The sequence below is a fragment of the Dermacentor silvarum genome, chromosome 4, assembly GCF_013339745.2.
Source record: "Dermacentor silvarum isolate Dsil-2018 chromosome 4, BIME_Dsil_1.4, whole genome shotgun sequence".
In the NCBI taxonomy this organism is placed as follows: Eukaryota; Metazoa; Arthropoda; class Arachnida; order Ixodida; family Ixodidae; genus Dermacentor; species Dermacentor silvarum.
Genome location: NC_051157.2, coordinates 140770406 through 140791743, shown reverse-complemented (window position 1 = coordinate 140791743; position 21338 = coordinate 140770406). Strand labels below are relative to the sequence as shown.

Genomic DNA, 21338 nt, shown 5'->3' with positions numbered 1-21338 from the left:
ACACGAGCATGACTTTTCACCATCGCCGATGCGTCACTTTTTGTAAAATATCTTTACGTATGCTTTGTATAGCAAAGAGCCATTTGAGGAAGCTTTATCCGCTGTCTCATTTACGTGCAGGCTACAGTATGCTTGTTCCGGCATATCAAGGAATTGTCCTCGAAATAAGGACTTCCTCATGTAACGAAGTCGCCACTGGCGGCGGCTAGGTGTTGAAGGTAGCCGACCTCTCTAGTCGCAGGATGATGGTTTCCACCGCTGCTTAAGCGGCGAATGTTTTGCAGATCAGCTGTTGAGTCAGTAAGCATGCGCCTATGCACCGTTTAGACCTACAGCCTTGTTTAATCATTTGGAAAATTGTCGGAGAATGTTATGTATTCACAAGAGAATGTCATGGCTTCTTGAAATCAGGCGAGCGTACACGGAATAGAATGAATAGTGCTCGTCCCAACAGTTTTGCCACTGCCAATGTCTTTTATTGTCTGCCGAAAAGGACCTTGAAATTTGTTTCAATTTGTCACGTTAAATAGCAGCGCTAAGTATTAACACTCTTTGTTCATGAACACTTACGGCCTCCGAATTGATATAAACTTCAATGACCAGATGTGCAGCCTAATCGAAGAGGAGAAAGATAATTTTAGAAGGCAACGTGAGCATCGCACGCCGTACTCCACTTGCTCTCATTGACACCAACTTTTGACTTGTCCAAGCTTGGACAAACTGCTCGGGTGTCTCATCCGCGCGGCGGCGTCGTTCGGTGACCTTCACGTCAGTACGCGACTTGGCACGAGCCGTTTCGGTACGACGTTTTGCCTTCCACAGCATCGCTGGCAGCAAATCTCAACCACCAGCGTAACACGGATAGGAGGCCCGGTGTGGACGCGAAATGTGTCGGAAGCGGGTGGACGTGATGGCGCCACCCTGCGCAGCCAATCGAAACGCAGCGGGGTGTGCTCACCACTCGCTTCGGTCAAATCGCAGTCACCGAGCGCGTTGGTGGAGGGGCTTTCCACATCTCCAATGCGCGGAGCGTGGTTGCCCCTCCTTTAGGATGCTCTCACAACAAAGAAAAAAAAAAAGAAAACCGTCAAGTTGCCTACTTTGAGCTATATATTTTGTTGTTGCGTCAAAAACAACACGGTGAAAAAAAATCAAACATTAAAGTTGATTCTCTTACACAAACTACGGCACTTATTACAAACGTGAAATTTCGACTACAAGTAAGGGTTCAGCAAATGTTTGCGTTCGTGTGCCTAACAATCTGCTGTAACAAACTCAATGCTGTTAACATATATGTATTACCTTTAAGATTTTCTAGTTACCCTATTGTGTACTTATATGTGTGAATGCCTGTACCACAATGTCTACAGACCCTTCTAACCCACTCCTGTAAATATCCATGATGGAATTGACAGGATCACAAATAAATAAATAAATAAATAAATAAATAAATAAATAAATAAATAAATAAATAATAAATAAATAAATAAATAAATAAATGTGCCTAACAATAAAAGAAGATTCACACAATTGACTATACTACTCTGACACTAACATGCGTTTCCTTGTAGGCTAGGAGCTTCTCACGACGGCATCGGCTCATCGAGTGAGTGCGCTGAAAATAAGAACTTTCTTATGTACCCCTATGAGTTCCCACCTACTACGAAAGTGTTCTCGAGATGCACGAAGGACGCCGTTGCACGGTTTCTACGGTATGTAGCGTCCCTGTTTTCGTTTTGTTTTTATTTTTGTATTAATGTAGCCATGAAACTTGATTAGGTAAGAGCAGCTAACTTTTACAGCGAAGCTGTTTATGATTATGACTAGGGTACCGTGAGATTTTCATGGTCGCGCGCAAAAACTCCCTTCTCGTGGGCCGATCCCGGAGACCGTGCAATAACGGGCCGTCGGCCATGCCTACTCTCACTCCGCCCTCACGTTGTCGTCGTTCCAAGCTCATGCGCACCTGGTTTCCTTCCGATCTCGCGGGGCTAGGGTTCCGTGAAAATTCCGTTGAGTTTTACTTTTCGTATGTCGTCGTGATGGGGAGGCCGTGTATAGTCCGGACTCCCGAGGAGCAACGCGCCTACGAAGAGGGACAACCCGCATGCGCTTGGCCTTTTGTGCAAGATCTTCATCGGTGGTGTTTGCCGCCAGCCGGCGACGATTGTATTCTCGTCTCTGTTCATACCGTCGCTCTTCGTAGGCGCGTTGCTACTCGGGGGTCCGGACTACATGGGAATATGATGGAAATAATATAATAATAAAAGAGGTGATACGAGAATGTGTGCGCATACCTATCGTCACGATGACCACCAATAAATGTATTCGTACCTTTGTTCAAAATTCTGTGTCACCTATGTGTCGTGTGCTGAAGAGCTTCGCTGGTCATCCACCTTCACAGAGTGGAATGGCTCATGATCGTAATTTTCCAAGTTCTATATATTGTCTACGGAGAAGGAATTGTTGCAAGAAGTGCTGTCCTGCATAAAACAGTAGAAAATTGCGGCTAGTAAAAAATGACAAATAAAGAACGACTAAAAAAAAATTCGACGACGCTTAAGCTTCGCCTTTAAGAGTGGAACGCGATAGCGTTCAAAGATCCCTGGCTGCTCATCAGGCTTCCCGGCAACTGCAGCTTTTTTGTCCAACTTCGCCTCCGCGCGCGGCTGCCGAGGAGGCGAGCGCCATCTGTATGGTGTTTTTGCAAGGAATAAACCGCGGCCCGTCGGTGTATGAATTGTAGAAATGCAGGAAAAGGGGTTTTTTGTATTTGAGTTTCGGCGTAAGAGAATTATGTTTTCTCGTATATTCAAAATTACAATCCGACGCTATCACGTCTGTAGGTCGTGGTTATGTCGTACTTTACGATTTATCTGACGGACATATTACTTTGAGAAATTCAATTTTGTTCGCTAACTCCTTGCGCCACTCGGAGGGCCTGCGTGGTCGAGGTGGTTCGGGATGATATTTCCGCCAACGACACCGGCGCGCCCGCGCGGACACGGACACCAACGCCGGATTTTCTGTGACACGGGGCCCTTAACGCCATCGCGTTAAAAAGCAGCAAGCCCTGCAAGGGCCCCGTGTCACAGAAAATCCGGCGTCGGTGTCCGTGTCAGTGTCCGTGCGGGCGCGCCGGCGTCGTTGGCGGAAATAATCATCCCGAACCACCTCGACCGCGCAGGCCCCCCGAGTGGCGCAAGGCGTTAGTGAACAAAATTGAATTTCTCAAAGTAATATATCCGTCAGACAAATCGTAAAGTATGTAATCAAAAGCTGTTGTCGCAAAGCGTAGTCGTCGTTACTATTCTTCTAGTCTTCATTTTCTTAACTGCGGCAGATGTGTAGACTGGCGAAAGTTTTTATCAGCATCGCGCTCTCGTTGTGCGTTGATGAATTCTAGAACGAGTAAACCTGAATCCTACAAACCAGGACAGCTGGGTAGTTGGGTGCGTCCGTTGGTCGTCTGCTAGCAAATAGCTTGTCCTATATCGCCACGTGGGTTCACGCTGCGCCTCCCTGAGTCACGTTGCTCCCTCTCTCAGCCGTGTCGCCATTTACCATCAGCAATTACCATCTACCGACATTTACCATTACCCAATTTACTATCCGCATGTGGCGACGTGCCATTTATTCCGTGCCATCGCGACGCCAGCAAATCGGATAGTGCCTACGGGTACGACTAAGCCAGTACTAGTCCAGGCCGCGCACCTATGGGCAAGGGTGCCGCAAGGAAGCGTTCTGTTGCCCTTGCTTTTCAACATGGTGATGGCCACTTTGCCCGCTTGCCTCCCCGTGGCAGGTATATCGGGAGCACGCGACGATCTACAAAGACGAGGTTGCTCTCTGGTGCTGAACGTTTGAGTGCGGTGGTGTTGTGCGGGGACCCAGGGGACCTGGGAAGTCTCAAATGCCCTGTCAGAATAAAGTTTTTTCCTCCTCCTTCTCTCGTCCTGCTGGCGAGGGTGATCGCGAGCATCCTGTAGGCGCTGCCCTTTGTCACGCTGCGCAAGACTACGAGTGAGAAACTCGAGCTACTGCACAGGGCTGCGCTTAGAACATGTCGCGGCTTGCCAAGCTGCTCGCGTTGCGATGCGACGCTTGCAGAGGCGAGTGCATGGTCACCTTCTCACTTGGGAGCAGGAGGGTTGCACACAGGCGTTACCCTCGATGGAGGAGAGACACGACTGGCAGCACAGCAAACAAGGATTTAATATGTACAGGATCGAGAAAAGCGTAAAACGCACAACACTAAAACCATAACTCAACCAAAATGCTGACTCAGTAGAAAATACAAAACTCCGACTAAATACAAAACTACCAAAAGCACTGTCACGGTCTCGGAGCCTAACTCCGTCTTAATGTCTCTAAGTCAGTCCTAGCCCTGACTCATCAAAGTCTGGCCACCCTAAATTCGGCCTAACTGCGTCGCAAAGCAGAAATGTGGGCTCTTACGGACCGTCGGTTTGAAGTTCTTCTCGTTGAGACCACGTCGTGTTTGTCCGGAGTGTTGCTGATGCCGTAAATGCCGACGATTCGCGGTTCCGTCGACCTGACCGAATACGTGGCTGGTGCCCCGGTATCCGCCGCTGACGTGTCAATTGCCTTGTTAGGCTTCGCGAAGCGTTATTCGCCCTACGTCGATCTGCATGGCGGTCCGGTGTCCTGGTGATTATCGGTTGATCGGGCTCGGCCGAGGAAGAGGGATTCTTGCGAAGAGGACCGGAACCACCGTGAGCAGCAGCAGCCGGTCCCAGGAGCTTCGCCCGGACGTCTCCGAGGTTACTACTAAGCCACGCCTGGGCCTTGCCAGCGTCACGAGCTTCGTGGCCGGGCTCTCCGCTCTCCCGTCGTCAGAGCATAGCTGACGAAGCGACCTTCCAGTCCAAGAGCCACGTCGACAATGCTGCTTCGCCTCGCTTCTGCCTCGACCACACCTCGGTTCGCGTGCCTCGAGCGCTCGCGCTGTTTCGAACGCTCCGCGAACTTCTTCGTCTTATTTTCTCGCCGCAGGCGGCCTCTTACATGTGACACATGGCCAATTGATTTAATTGGCCAGCAACGAGCGCTCAATCATATTGATCAGCTTCACTGTGCACCTAACGGAGATTCGTTGCTTTTGCCACTGGGGGGACGTACGTACTCAAGAACGGGGAATATCCTGGCGCAATACGGTACAATGCTTGGCGTCGGCGGGTGGTACACGCCCCCTGTCGCGCTCGCACAAGGCGTAGTGTCACCAGCGGTGCTCGCCGAAATTGCGGGCATCCGCGACAAACGCCAATCAACAGACTACGCCATTGAGCAGCTAACATGTGCCGTCCTGCACAAGGAGCTCAAAGAGCACCTCCTGGTATACACTGACGGCTCAGTTCTGCAATAGCGCAACACTGCAAGTGCCACGGCCACGATTCCGGTGCTCTAGGTAAGCACCAGTCAAAGGGCTGCTAAGTCATCGGGCATGTTCCCGTGGTGCGCCACGCGGGGCCCCCACTGGATCTGCATCAAGGGGCTACTCCAGATCCCCTTCCGGCTCCCGTCCGGGATCCCGCTTGGGCTCCCGTTGCGGGCCCCGTCCCGGCACAACCGGGGCCCCCAATCAATGATCGGCGAGCCCTCCGGCGCCATCATCGGCAGGCCGCGCCAGCAAGAATAAGCGAGGCACCCTCACTTGGGCGGACATCGTCCGAGGAAGAGGAAACGCTACATCACAGGATGGGTTGGGATCACTCCCAGAGCATGTTACACACACCACATTCGAGATAGCATTCCTCAAGCGCGAAAACGCAATGATGAAAGAAATAATACACAAACTCACGGCCACCATTGCCGAACTGAAAAACGACGGGAGCGTGCGCGCCGCTACACCCGTCACTGACAACACCGCCAATGCAGACACCCCGTCACCGCTAGAACCTGTAGACGCCGCCAACGACGATGGCGAGAGCGCACCCAAGAAACGCGCGGTCGTTCGCGAACATCCCGCTTTAAAGCCCGAATTATATGACATTAAGAGCGTGCTGTCGTCGATTAAGACAAGCCTCCGCTTCCTCGGCGAGAGCATGGCCCTCGTGCAGTCCACCCTAGCGGCCCACGGTGATCGGTTGGGCAAAGAAGAACACTATCTCGACCACGTCGTCGCCCCCGCTGTCGCCGCAGCTAAGCCGGTCTCGCAATGCATGCCTACGCCCAGTCCACCCCCTCACGTGGCTCTCTTGCACACGTAGGACGCCCGGACCGACTCCCAAATGCTTCAAGATGACCAGGCCAAATGACGAGATGCGCATCTGGCAATGGAACTGTAGGAGCTTCGCCCCTAAGAAAGCCTCCCTACAGCAATACCTCCGCAGCCACGAAGCCAAACCCCACGTCGTCCTGTTGCAAGAAACTGTAGTACCAACCACCACGTTCTCCGGATACCAGTGGTTACTCGGTCCTTTGGGAGGACGCGGTACCGTCACGCTGGTCGCTAATAAGATCACCTGCCTTGTGCACGACCTCGACATGCCCGAAATCGAACATGTCATGCTAGAGCTTCTCCCTGGCAACGCATCCCGACACAGCGTGTACATACTGAATGTATACAGTAGCCCTAGCCACCACAAGCAACGATTCAAACGCCTGTTCCAGAAAGCCATTCGCCTCGCCGGCTCCAACCCGATAGTGATCGCGGGCGACTTTAACGCCGCGCATCGCACCTGGGGCTACGCGTCCGACACCTCAAGGGTAACGAGCTTAGCAGAACGCGAACGACATGAATTCCATGAATTCCATGAAAGCCATGTCCCTCATTACGGACAAGGCTTTCCCCACCCGCACCGGCACGTCCACGCAAAGAGACACCACTCCGGATCTCTGCTTCGTCAAGAATATCGCCGACGCCCGTTGGTCCAACCTCACGGTAGATCTCGGTAGCGACCATTTCCTATTGGCCGTACACTTCCCCACAGTTAGCAGGAAGACCAAGACGTACACGTGGGTGGACTGGGACCTCTTCCGTAAGACTCGCGCAGAACGACCCCCTCCCTACGCCGCGCCAAGTCTCGAGACATGGACGGATCAGCTTCGACGTCGGCAAGGCCACCAAAACCATCTGTACAGACTTGCCCACCGAGAGGATGGGCAGTCGCCTCGCCCACATGCTCGAGGCCAAACAATCACTACTGGCCCGATGGAAGGGCCAGCGCCTCAAGCGGAGGTTACGCAAACGCATATCCGAGCTGAACAGGAGAATAGCGGATCACTGCAGCACCCTTTCCAAACAGCAGTGGGACGAAGTCTGTAACTCGATTGACGGGCAGGTCCGTAATGGCAAAACATGGAACCTCCTCAAACACCTGCTCGACGACACCAACACCGACACCCGCACCAATCAGCGCCATTCTCTCGCGAAGATACTCCATCAGGCCAAAGGGACCGCACCACCGGAAGACGTTGCCAAGAGCCTCGTGCAGAAATATCTTCCGCTTCCCACGGACCCGTCGATTCCTCACCCCGAATACACTGGTACCGAGATCACCCACTTAGACGCCGACTTTTCCGTCGAAGATGTGCGCCGAGCTCTCCACGAACTCCCCGAACTCCACCCCTGGCCCCGATGTCATCCCCAACAAGCTCCTACGCAACTTGGATGAACCCTCCGTCACTTACCTCACCGGTACTATCAACGAAACGTGGAAGAATGGCGAGCTACCCAACGCCTGGAAACTCGCCCGCACCATCCTTATTCCTAAAGCGGGAAAAGCGCCTAGCTTAGATCACTTCCGGCCCATCTCGCTCACGTCGTGCGTGGGCAAGGTGGCGGAGCACGTCGTCCTCAGCAGGGTCGGTCGCTATCTCGAGGACCACGACTGCTTCCCGCACCTACATGATCGGCTTCCGACCTGGGCTATCTACTCAAGATGCCATGTTGCTCTTAAAACATCAGATTCTCAACGGAGGAAACACTAGGGATATCCGTGCCATACTCGGCCACGATTTAGAAAAGGCATTCGATACGATCGCCCACTCGTACATCCTGAAGGCGATCGCACACCTCGGGCTCGGGCGTCGGTTCTACGACTTTGTCCGCTCCTTCCTCACCCCGCGCAGGGCCGTCCTCCGCGCAGGAGACCTGGTGTCGGAAGAAGTCGGGCTCGGACAGCGGGGAACCCCCCAAGGGTCCGTCCTCTCGCGACGCTCTTGAACCTAGTGATGATCGGGCTCTCCGAACAACTCTCGAAGATCGACGGGCTAAATCACACCATCTGTGCGGACGACATAACCATCTGGTGTTCCGCGGGGTCGGATGGCTTCATCGAATCCGCCCTGCAGGAGGCCATTGAAACTGCCGAGTCCTACCTCGAACACACCGGTCTCAAGTGCTCCCCCACCAAGTCGGAGCTGTTGCTGTACTTGCCCAAACGCCGTGGCGCCAAGCCCAAATGGTGGAAACCTCAGGTCGAACGCAACATCACACTCCGCATAAGAGACGGTCTTATAGTTCCCAGGGTAGACTGCATCAGGGTCCTGGGTATGATCATCGAGTCCCGCGGAACCAACACCCTAACGGTGCTGAAACTAATGACTAAGACTGAAAATGCCAAACGACTCGTACGTAGAGTGGCCAACCGGCACCACGGCCTGAAAGAACACAATGTACTGCGTCTTGTACATGCGTTTGTTCTCTGCCACTTTACCTATGTCGCCGCCATACACAACTGGCTGTGTGCGGAGCGCGACAAAGTCAACGCCCTCATTCGAAAGGTTGTGAAACGAGCCCTCGGCCTCCCTATCACCACTTCCACGTATAAACTCCCCGAGCTCGGCGTGCACAACACGCTAGAAGAGATCGCCGAGGCTCAGGAGCGAACGCAGATGATCCGACTCACGACCACCAAGGAGGGCCGCCACATTCTGCGCGAGCTCGGCTTTTTCTCCTCGATGACCAGGGATCCCCCAGATTTCACGCCGGTCCCCCGCGAGATCCGAGACCTTAACACGATCACTCCCATTCCGCGAAATATGCATCCCGACCTAAACAGAGGCAGGCGCCTTGCGCGAGTGACCGCCCTTCTCAGGCGCATAGACATGAAAACGGACGATGTCTCGTTCGTGGACGCCGGTGCCTATCGCAACAACCGAGCCTTCGCCGCGGTCGCGGTCTCATCCTCGCAGCGGATTCTCAACTCCGCCACGATCCTCACTCGAGAGCCCGAAGTAGCGGAGCAAGTAGCCATAGCCCTAGCTGTGCTCGACAGCAAACGGGATGTCATCTACAGCGACTCCAGACTGGCCATCAAAGCCTTCGAACGCGGCGTCGCCTCGGACCATGCGGTACGAATCCTCCGCAGCGCGGATCAGAGTACCCTCAAGCACCACACCGTCATCTGGTTCCCCGCCCATCTCGGCCGGGTGCCGGGTGCCCCGCCAAACCTCGACGAGATCGCCCACGACGCAGCGCGTGCACTTACTGACCGCGCCGTCCCAGGGCAACCCCACCTCGCCGAGATAGAGACCAACCGGGATGCACCCATTACGTACAATGAAATCACAAAACACTTTTACCTTGGACGCCGCATCTTTATGCCCCCACACCCCGAACTTTACAGACCGCAGGCGCTAACCCTACGCTTATTACAAACAGACACGTACCCAAACCCCGCCAAACTCCACGTTCTCTACCCTGACGCGTACCCCAGCGACATGTGCCCCTCGTGCGGATACACGGCGACACTGGCACACATGCTCTGGGAGTGTAGAAACGCTCATCCCGACTCCACCTCGGACAAGTGGGAGAAGTCACTCAGAAGCTCGCTTCTCGCCGACCAGCAATGGGCCGTCCAGCAGGCCCACGAAGCGGCCGCCAGGTATTCCCTGTCGGTCCCTACGTGGGAGACGCGCGCTATGCCCTAAGCGCGTCCTGCATGACCGAAATATAGTTTGTCCAGTCCAGGCCAGGGCTGCTAAGCGGATGGGTCTCGTTCATTCACGGCCAAGCTCGTAGCATTTTAGATTGGCCTGGAGTTTCTGCTAGGCATGCAACCCCCACCACCCAAAATGTGTCCTGATCACGGACTTGCGGCCTGTGCTCACCACGCTTTGTACGGCTGGTCGTCTACCCCCTCGTCTTTGTGCAATGCGCAGCAACATCGTGGAGCTCAGCTAGAGAGAGGTGAACCTACGCTTTCAATAGATCCCCAGACACCGAGGTATCACAGAGAAGGAGGAGGCAGACCGGTGAGCCGAGGTAGCACACGTGCTCCCGCCAAGTCCCTACGTTGGCTGAGGTGAGGAAGAGACACTTATTTCTGCAGCTCTAACTGGAGCACAGAACAGTGTCTACGGGGAGAGGGATGTGGGAAGAAAGATGATAGAAGGATGAGGGGAGGGTCAGAGGTGGAAGGTGGCGTCTCATGGCGAGATTGGCAATGGGCAGCAGCAGGCCCCTAGAGTCTGCTGTACAGGGCGGTGTCCTTCAGGAAGTCAAGAACTGCCTTCAGGATGTGGCTTTGGTGGTAGGTGGGGAAGCTTAGTTCCGCGATGGTGGAGGCAGGAAGGCCCTGCTGGCGGGGGCTAGCTGCGAGTTCTGCTCGTTGCGTTGAGTGTATTTGGGCAATGACGTATGAAGGTGCTTCAGTGTTTCATGTGCCCTGCAGTCTGTGCAGGCAGGAGAAGAGATCTTGCCCATTCGGTACTTGCGGGCAGCGGTCCAGCAGCAGCTGACTCACATTCTCAGCAGCACCCAGCACGAGGACTTCGAGCATCTCCTGCAGCGATGTGCCGAACACACAGACGACCGCCGCCGCTTCTCCTCCTCCAGGAGTCTGGGGCTCGACGCCGACTCCGAGGCCACCATGTTGCTTCCCCATAGTTCGGCGCGGACTCCCGAGAAGACGTTCGAGAGCCTCGTGATTTTCCTGGAGGACACAAGCCTGGCTACGCGTCGAACAACGCTACGCATATGAAACGCCATGGACGCGCCCTTATGCGCGTGTGTGTACATGTGCAATTTTGTATTCCCGCTCTCTCTCTCTCCCCTGCCCTTTCCCCTCGCAATTCTATTCCTCGGAATTTTGAGAATGACAATCCACAAACAAATGTCATGAAACAAAACACCCACAGAGCATGCCTTTTATGTTAAATCTTCTCAGACTGAAATAATAAAAGCGCGAATTATATACGGAAACCTGAAAATGACGTAATTTCGTTGGGGCGGTATGTGCACTATCTCCGGGATCGGTCCACGCAAGAGGCCGCGTTACCACCAGAAAGCTCGCCTATGTGCATAGCGTTCGCCGCCAGTGTTTGCCAGTAACCATTACGGTTGCATAAGCTGCAGTCGTCGGGAACCATGAGTAGCAGTCGGGGATCTTTGAATGCTACCGCGCTCCACTCTTAAAAGCGAAGCTTAAGCGTCCTCCCAATTTTTTTTTTGTGTCCTCGCTGTCGTCCAATCTTGACTGCACCGATGCATTTTATTTTTTCACTGTTTCAGCAAAGATTCGTTGAATATCAGCAGGTTCCTCCTTTAAAGTTCAGTAAGCTCCTTCTCTACGATCGCCAGTCTCACATTCATACTAATAACGCATTCTTCAAGGCACGGGACTCACCTGCTCCGCCGAAAAATCCGAACTGCTGCTATATAGACCGGTTAGAAAGGGGCGCCCACCTAAAGGCTACACCCCCCCAGAAAAGGAAGAGATCCAATTAACGGCATCAAGCGGCCTACCCATCCCGATGGTAGACAAGATTCGGGTACTAGGAATGATGATTGAACATAAGGGCGGCAATGGCAAAGCACTTCGCAAGATAACAGCAAAGGCCACCAGCACGATGCAGCTCATCCGACGCATCACCAACAAACACGCGCGCATGCGCGAAGGCAACGTCATACGACTTTACAAGCCTTCGTTATTTCTCAAATAAAGTACACGGCAGCGTTTCACAACTGGACGGTTGCAGAAAGAAACAAGCTCAACGCCCTCATACGCAAGGCGTACAAATGTGCGTTGGGACTTGCGCCCGGAGTGAGCACCACCAAGTTCCTAGAACTAGGCTTGCACAACACGCTCGAGGAACTCGTGGAGGCGCAACAAGTGTCCCAACTCGAGCGCCTATCCAAGACCCGCCCGGGCAGGCACGTGCTCGAAAAGCTCGGCATTACATACCACATGCAGCACGGCATCAAAGTGGAAATTCCAAGAACCATGCGCGAGCAACTATACGTGCCCCCATTGCCTGGCAACATGCACCCCCAACACCACACGGGGAGGCGTAAAGCCAGGGCACAACACATGAACCAAAGTTACTCCAACGACAAGGAGGCAGTCTTCACCGACGCAGCCCGTTATCGAGACAGGAAGAGTTTCTTGGCGGCCGTTACTAGCCACCAAGGTAACCACCTCACGAGCGTCACCGTGAACACGACATATGCCGAAGCGGCAGAGGAAGCGGCCATAGGACTAGCCCTCACACAAACCAAGGCTACATACGTGATCTGCGATTCGCAAACGGGAATTCGCAATTTTTCAAATGGGCGCATATCGCAAGAGGCGTATCACATACTCAAGCGACATCCCATACACCAGGGAGAGGCCGACGTCGATAACCGAAGGCACTTGCTATGGATCCCGGCACACACTGGACTGAGCACCCCCAACGAAGCGGCTCACCGCGTTGCTCGAGGCCTCACTCACCGAGCATCATCGGAGGAAGAGCCCCCGCGGGGTACTGCAAACGTCTGGGCGTGGGAGGATCGTTTGACCAGGTTTCACGACATCACGACACACTACCAGTTACAGAGACGCGTATACCCATTCCCTCACGCTAGGTTAGACAGGGCGCAAGCAGTTTACTACAGGCAATTACAAACTGATTCTTAGATAAACCCAAGAGTCATGCACGCCATCACGGAGAAAGAATACTTTCTCCGTGCACGCCATGTATCCAGACATGTACACTACAAACAGATGCACATCCTGTGGCGAGGTTGCCACACTTAATCACATGTTATGGGAATGTCAGGACATAACAAACAATTCGGGCAGTGCCGACACCTCCGTCTCTTCCACCGCCAGCCTCCGCTCGCGTTGGAAGACCGCACTGCTCAGCTCGAACCTGACAGTACAGCTCTGGGCCGTTCAGCGAGCCGAGGAAGCCGCTTCGAGACAAGGTCTCGGAACCGCGTCCGCGGCGGGTGCCCAGACCCACTAAAAATACGCCGGACGCAAATCTTATCGATTTGATAATAAAGTTTACGTTCTTCTTCAAGGAAGTTTTCGTTGGCTATCGCTTCATTGAGAGTCGATATTAGCTTCGCGTGACGCGTTTCCATTTTAGTAGCAAAAGAGTTAATGGCATCTAGAACCTCGTTATTCTTACAACTGGAATCAGGCCTAGGAGGGCCAGGGTTAAGCTCAACATCACCGGACATCATAAGCAACTTTGCAGCATTCACACAGCAAATAAACAGAAAATAACATATTGGCATGGGACGAGCAGCAAAATAGCAATTGCTAGAGCGCTTACTATAAGGGCAAATCGAGTAGCCAACGTCAGAATTACCGCGTATCTCAGGGTCCGCATAAGCGCGTATCTCAGGCAGCGATACTGCGAGCGATAGCCGGTCGAGCGCTCCACTAATCTAAGCCTTCCGCACGGTGCACTAGCAGACCGGCATCGTAGCAAAAACCAGGGCTTACGTGGTCAAGAGCTTATCGTTTCGTTTTCTACGGGTACAACGCTTTGTTACCGAAGCTTTATCGTTCGTTTATGTTCGTTTAAGTTTGTTTTATCGAAACAGCGGTCTCGCATTTTGGCGAGTACACTCGATGGCGTGCTGCTTCTCAGATCATGCTCAGTGCCTTGACTCAAGGCACTGAGCATGAACTCAGAATTCATAATTCATAATTGCCCGAATAACGCGAAGCTAGGACTGCCTTACCGAAGACGAGAAGACTTGTGCAAGCCCTGGTCGTCAGCCGCATCACATTCGCGCTACCGTATCAAACAACGCGCAAAACGGTTACCGCGCCCATGGACAAATAAATTGAGAAAAATAATTAAGAAATATAAACATTGAGGAAGTTATTCTCAAATTATTGAAAAAAGAAATACTATGTGTTCATTGTTACTTTGCTTCGAAAACTTTCGCATGCGAACCACAACTGTTATGAACCGTTATGGACCATTTTTTTTGTCGTTCCGGACCAGAACCGGAACGGAACTTTTTTCAGTGAAACGAAACTAAAACCAGAACGAAAAACCTTTCGTTCCGACACCCTGAAGGCAGGAAATTCAGCAAAGTTTGGCGCGGTACATGTTCCGTCGGGTGGGTTCAGGAAATAAACCGGAAAACAGTCCGACTTTAACTCACTGTGGAGATTCACGTGAGAAGCTTCCATAATGAGCCGCACTTGTCTCAACTTCCCCTTGCCCACTTCCCCAAATACACCTTCAGCCATCTGTAAATACGAGTTGGCACTTTCGAAATCAGATTCGCAGTACCAGTAGGCGTCAGATAAAGATGACGAAATTTGGCGACAAATTTGATACAGAGGGATTTTATCACTTCTTGTGGTGAGCCTTTTTCTTCGAACAGCTCGAAGGCTTTTGTAAGAACCTTGCGAGGGCCAAGAAAGCTTCATGTCATTTGATTAGATTCCTCGTAGCCCGAAAGTATACAAAGGATTCCTGTAACCGAATGAGAAATCCATTGTCATTATTCGGCGTCGCTTATTTAGCACGACTTCGCTATTAGCACTGGCCGGCGCCTGCACTTACGATTTACTGTGCCGCGTACATTCATGTTTGTGACTACTGTCCCTGTTCCTATTGTGATATAATTTTTGTAACTAATCTTACACAGGATGGATCTGGCCACGTGTTTGTTTACTGACACAAGCAAGCACATACCTATGCATACACGGACAAAAAATTAGGAGCGAAGGCAACGGACGAACGGAATATCACGGGGAACCAAGGAGCAAACCAGGATTGTTCTCGCTGAGCGACGAGAACATATTTCACTACAAAGGTGTATTCCCACGTATAACTTTATAGTTGGTTATTCTACGAGAAGTGAGTCAGGAAGCATACCTCATTCATAGGATTCGTGTGATCGAAAGCTTTCTGATCGGAAATTGCCTTGCATTCACAATAAAAACCGGGAAACACCTGTCGGCTTTCCTTTCGTTAGATTTCGGGTCTTGCTTACAATACAATCATGTATTGTCAAAACTCGCAGTAAACTTCAAACGCTTAGGTCAACGGTTTCACTGTCCCGAGAAGGACCGTTCCAATGGTTGGATTACGTAACTAACAAATTTATAGACAAACATCATGTAGTGCGAGATGAATTAAACATTAATTATTGTGGCTTAAGGTCCCAAATCTACACAGGGGTAATGAGAGACGCCCAGTTGAGGGCTCCGTATTCATTTCGACCACCTAGGGTACCTTAAGCCTGAGTCTAAGTACGCGAGCATTTTTTTCATTTCGACCTCACGGATGTGCGGTTGCCGCGACTAGAAACCGAACCCGAGAGCACAGCAGCGGAACGTCATAGCCACTGTGCCAGCGCGGCGGGTATAAATTATAGACTACAAATTAATGCTGATGCACGGAACTTACGTTACCTGTTTTACTCTAATGTGCACTTAAGGCACTGATCTAAATGAAATGATGTGTTGCTGTTCTCTGCTGCAAGCATTGTGATATTTGTATTAGGAAGCTGCACTGGCCGAGGCAGGCCGGGCGTAGGCCGGGTACGCAATTGTTGACTCGGACTCGGACCGAGCCCGGGCCTCAGTCGGGCCCGGGTTAGGTCCGGACGCTATTTGTAACTCCACAATACTGAAAACTATAAAACAATTCAGAGCCCTTCCATTACTGCGAAGATGGAAGCTAGTGACGCTTTGACTATGGTGGGTATGCTGTAGTGAATATGGCTATAACGAATTTATATGTTATCATTATTGATTATATTGAGCGTCTTCGGTAGCTACAATGACCTTACGAAATCATTCTATCTCAACAGAAGAACCTTCCCCATCCCTCATCACAAGCTAAACAGAGCACAGGCAACCACCCTTCGCCTGTTACAGACAAACACGTGCCCCTCACTAACACGTTACCACAGGATCTACCCGGACACCTACCCTAGTAACATTTGCAATATCTGGAAGACTCAGGCAGCATCGCTTCCCCACATGTTATGGGAATGTAAAGACCAATATCCGACAAATAATCCCGTGACCCTCTCGTCGAGATGGCACGCCGCCCTGCGCAGCTCCCACCTCGACGACCAACTCTGGGCTACCCAGCAAGCCTGCGAGGCGGCGAAGAGGCAAGACCTCGATGTCCCCACGGGGGAGGCCTAGGCTCAGCCAAGTAAACTGCTGGTTTACTTATAAAAGTTTGTTCCTCCTTCTCGGCATGTTCGTCAAAGAGCAAGGACACCGGCGTCTTGTTTTTGTCTAGCGCGATGGACAAGTAGTGCGTTTGCTGCGCCAAGTTCGCCCCATCGTTATAGACTAGCGCATGAGCCACGACGGTCATAGCCGCGGCACACTGCACGGCAGCGTCAGGATCCTGTGAGATCTCTCCCGCTCCTGCTCTCGGCGGCTCATACCCACATATCTAACGTGGGTATGAGCCACACGTGATTGCTTTCTTACCGTCCTTCTTTCTTTCTCTTTTTTTTTCTGTTTCCTTCCTTCCTTATTTCTTTCTTTCTTGTCCCTGACTCATATCCACATATCCAATGCGGGTATGCTCCACATGTGATTTTATTATCGTTAATCTTGACGTAACTGACGAGCATGCCATGTAATTGATGTCACGCCCTATCAGTCATGTTAATCATCTGTTTCGACACCTGTGCAACGGCATCACTGGCGGGAACCACCACGTATATGGAGCCGAAATGCTTATGATGATAATTTTTTTCTGCACGTGGACACGATCATGGGGGAACTAGCCCCTAACAGTTTTGCTGTAAAAACTGCAGCTCTATGCTACTTTTAGGTCCACGGTGTCTGTCGGTGTATGGGAAAATCGAGGCAGGCAGGCCACGACACAGCAGCTGCATGCTGCACAGATTAGTGCACATTTGCGGCGCTCTTCTGCCACAGAGAAAACGGTACGAGTAATCAACTGCGCCCACTGTGCGGGCCACTTTTTATTGCGATCAGCATTCCTTGCCTACTTCAGTCACTTTTAATGCGAGAACATTACACGCCCCATTACATGAATATCAGTCGGCGGGACCGAAAGATGGTACCAAAAATGGCCGACGCTGCAAATAGTAAAAACTCGTTAGAGAATGCTCGGATTAACGTCACATTTCTCAGGGAGGTTCCTGTAAACAAAGTCAATTTATGGCTTTGGAAAGAATATTTGGTACATTTCGGTCTGGGTTCGAATCCAACCCGGGCGTCTGGGGGGGCGGGACAGGCACACTTCCCCGACGCAACGGTGGCTCCACGGTTCAGGCCTTCTAAAGGTGTGCCCTAATGCGTGCGCGATTGCACACGTTATGTCGCAGTCACGTGGCAACTAAATGTGTTCGTCATTGGGCACGTGAAAAATCACGAAAGCGCATACGACTCGGAGCCAGCCGTGGCCTGCCTTTCTTTGGAGAGACTCGACCATCTTACAATTAAGCCCACAACCGCACCGGCAGTGTACTCATTCCCGACGGGCACGCGACGGTGCAGACAATGCGGAGGAGGTGGCACCACGTCATGAGTGTATAAATGAGCGCGTTCATGACCTTCCGAGGGTTAGATGCGGGAATGCGAAAGCATTCCCGCATGTAAGCAGTCTTAGGTGTCTGCAAAATTTTTTATCTATCTATCTATCTATCTATCTATCTATCTATCTATCTATCTATCTATCTATATATCTATCTATCTATCTATCTATCTATCTATGTATCTATCTATCTATCTATCTATCTATCTATCTATCTATCTATGTATCTATCTATCTATCTATCTATCTATCTATCTATGTTTTAGGAGTCATTCGGGAGGCTAGCTTAGCAGGGCTATTTCAAAAATTATCAGGTATTGCCTGGGATACTATTGGCCTTTGTGAGGTTAGAATAACTGATGAGGCTTATGCCGTGCTGACTAACGGCCACGTCCTCTGCTACAGAGGTCTTCCAGATAGGAGAGAATTCGGAGTAGGATTTCTAGTCCATAAGAACATAGCGGGCAACATTGAGGAGTTCTACAGCATCAATGAGAGGGTAGCAGTTGTCGTTATAAAGCTGAATAGGAGGTATAGAATCAAGGTTGTACAAGCCTATGCCCCAACCTCCAGTCACGATGATGCAGAAATAGAACAGTTTTATGAGAGAGAGAGAGAGAGAGAGAGAGCGAAATAACTTTATTTAGGAAAAATAGGGTTAAGGGGGCCGGAGGCTGGGTCCTTAGTCCAGGACTCCAGTGGCCACCGCCACGCGCCGTCCCTAGTCGAGGAGGCTCAGTTGAGTCTCCAGGTCAGTCCGGGCGAGGATGGCTGCCCAAGGCTCCCTAAAGGAATTTTGTGCTAAACGGGGTGAACTTGAATTTTGGGGTCGTGATTGGCACTCCCATGTCACATGGGACAAGGATGGCCTCTCCCCACACCAGGGGCATTGATTGGCATATCTGGTTGGCCAGATGGCATGCCATCGCCCAAGATGTGGGTAGGTGTTTGGATTTTTCTATATAGACGAACCTCCTCCACTGTTAATTGCGGGTTTGGCGCGGTGAGTTCTTGGCGAGAACGACGTTGATGTTCTAAGACATCGCACGCTAGTATTTGATTGTTGTTTCCGATTGGGGTGTCATTCCTTGCTCGGATTGAACTGTCCCGAGCAAGAGCGTCTGCCCTGTGTCACCAGTGACACCAACATGCCCCTGACACCATACAATGTGATGTTCTTGTCTTAGTCGATTGCCCAAGATGTTAAGGGCGATCCTAGGGATTCTTCCGTGGAGGAAGAGTCGGGAGGCCGCCTGAGAGTCCGTGAGGACGTAGGCGGGCCTGTCTTCTCCCTCCCGTGTCTTTATGGCCAGGGCCACTGCAGCCGCCTCCGCTGTGCTCACACTGTTCCCCAGTCTGGTAGGCGCTAGCGGCAGCGTTTCTAGTTTTAGGTCGAACTTGTCCGCGACCTGCACCAGCCTGGTGCCCTTTGCCGAAGCCCTTACGTATCCCCAGTGCGAGTGGGGTGCATTGAAGTCACCGGCAACAATGAATTTATCTTTGTCATTAATTTTGCCAATTGTTAATTCAACGATGTTTTATTGCGATAGCAATTATATGGACACTCAAAAGCAGATTTCTGCCGTCGGCGTCGCCGTCGCCGTAGCCGTCGCCGTCGCCGTCGCCGTGAGGTTCCGTATGACGTCATTTGGAGAAGAAATCGTCGCCGCGCGCAGAACGCTGGATGTGCGAGTGAAAGGGCGCGTCTTTCACGGGGAGTGAACGCACGGCGGAGAACAAACGCGCGTTCTGCGCCGTGCTCGCTTAAGGGCTGCAGAAGTAGGCGTCTCTGTTCTCCTTCACAATCACCATGTATGTAGAGCAAACGCGCCTTCTTCCGACGAGCGAGAGGCCGTGGGGGAGGGGGAGGGAAGGGAGGCGACGTTTAGCTGCGGCACGCAGTGCCTATTTATATCAGAGGCTCCGGCAACAGTCACCAACGCCGCACACATTTTGAGCGAACGCGGGCAAAACGCCGATGGCGTCGACAACAGTTCTGCGTGTTGCCTATGCTGCTGCATGTCCAAGTTTATACAGCTTATAAAGCTAATATCATTACTCCGTATAGCTCTCTACAAGTTTGCTATCGCAATTGATGCTTCGCCTTTCAGGTGAAACTGCGACAACTTTTTTAAACTCTGTGCCTTTTTCTTTGGGGGGGGGGGCTGTATATATTAACAGTGAAAAATTTAGATTTCCCCCTCTTATTCGTGTGAATTTCAATAATTTGGTGATGAGTTGAGCCTTCAAGGGGATCATACTAGTTGCGATGTGCTTTCTCACCAACGTCGCTACTTTCGAATGCTTGGGGTCCTGATATGTATAGTAATTCCGTAGCTTTACCAGTTTTATAAAGATGTTGAATTAGCAATGAGAAAGGTGCAAACTCAGCATACTGTAGTCATGAGCGACTTCAATACAAAAGTGGGGAAAAAGCAGGCTAGCGAGCAAGCAATTGGCAACTACGGCATCGATCCTAGGAACACTAGAGGAGAGATGTTGGCAGAATTCAGGGAAAGGAATAGGCTCCGAATAACGAATACCTTCTTCAGGAAGCGCAGCAACAAGAAGGGGACCTGGAAATAGCCCGAATGGAAAAACAAGGAATGAAATTGATTTCATACTCTCTGCCGATCCCAGCATAGTGCAGGATGTAGAAGTGTTAGGTAGGGTAAAGTGCAGTGACCATAGGTTAGTGAGGTATAGGATTTCTCTCAATTTGAAGAGAGAAAGAATAAAGTTAGTCAGGATGAAACAGGTCAAGCTAGAGGCAGTAAGGGTAAAAGCAGACTAATTCAGGCTGGTGCTCGCAAACAAATATGCAGCTTTAGAACAGGAAGATAAAGACAACATAGAGGTAATGAATGAAACCGTAACTATGTTGATCTCAGAAGTAGCAATTGAAGAGGGAGGTAAGGCACCAAGGCAACCAGTAGGTAAGCTCTCCCAAGGAACAAAGAACCTAATAAACTTGCCAAGGTTGAAGACTCGGCGTATTGGATTAGCATACTAGAGGTTGGAATGCGCAACATTTTAGACGAGACACACAGATGATCAACACACACGACTCACGACACAGACTCACGACCCACGAAAGTGTCAAACTCGAGAGGTCATATAGAATTCGCTGAACTGTCCAAACTGATCAACAAGAAGAAAGTAAGGGATATGCGAAATTATAACGTGGAAAAGTTTAAGGAAGCAGTAAAATATAGACGCAGCATGAAATCAGTGAGAAAAAAAAACTAGGCATAGGACCATGCAAAATGTATGCACTGAAAGATAAGCAGGGTAATATCATCAGCAATTTCGATGACATAGTAAAAGCAGCGGAAGAATTCTATACTGACCTGTACAGTTCCCAGAGCAGCCAAGCTACTTTCATTCGAAGTAGTGATGAACCGGATACAGAGGCCCCTTCTATAAGTAGCGATGAAGTTAGAAGGGCCTTGAAGGACATGACCAGGGGAAGAGCTGCTGGAGAAGATGGAATAACAGTCGATTTAAAAAAGGATGGAGGAGCTATCATACCTGAAAAGCTGTGGCCCTTTATACGCAATGCCTCACGACTTCAAGTGTACCAAAAAGCTGGAAGAACG

General features: G+C 51.2%; 1 protein-coding gene across 1 annotated transcript in view; it reads left to right on the top strand.

The window, feature by feature from the left end:
• Window positions 1-15159, top strand: part of LOC119448316 (venom metalloproteinase 3-like) — a 78416-nt gene extending 63257 nt beyond the window's left edge. The window contains exons 11-12 of the mRNA XM_049666142.1: window positions 1572-1712; window positions 14852-15159. Of these exons, the coding sequence (XP_049522099.1) occupies window positions 1572-1712; window positions 14852-14924 (214 nt within the window). The 3' untranslated portion in view covers window positions 14925-15159. The remainder of the gene's footprint in view (window positions 1-1571; window positions 1713-14851) is intronic.
• Window positions 15160-21338: the final 6179 nt, after the last annotated feature.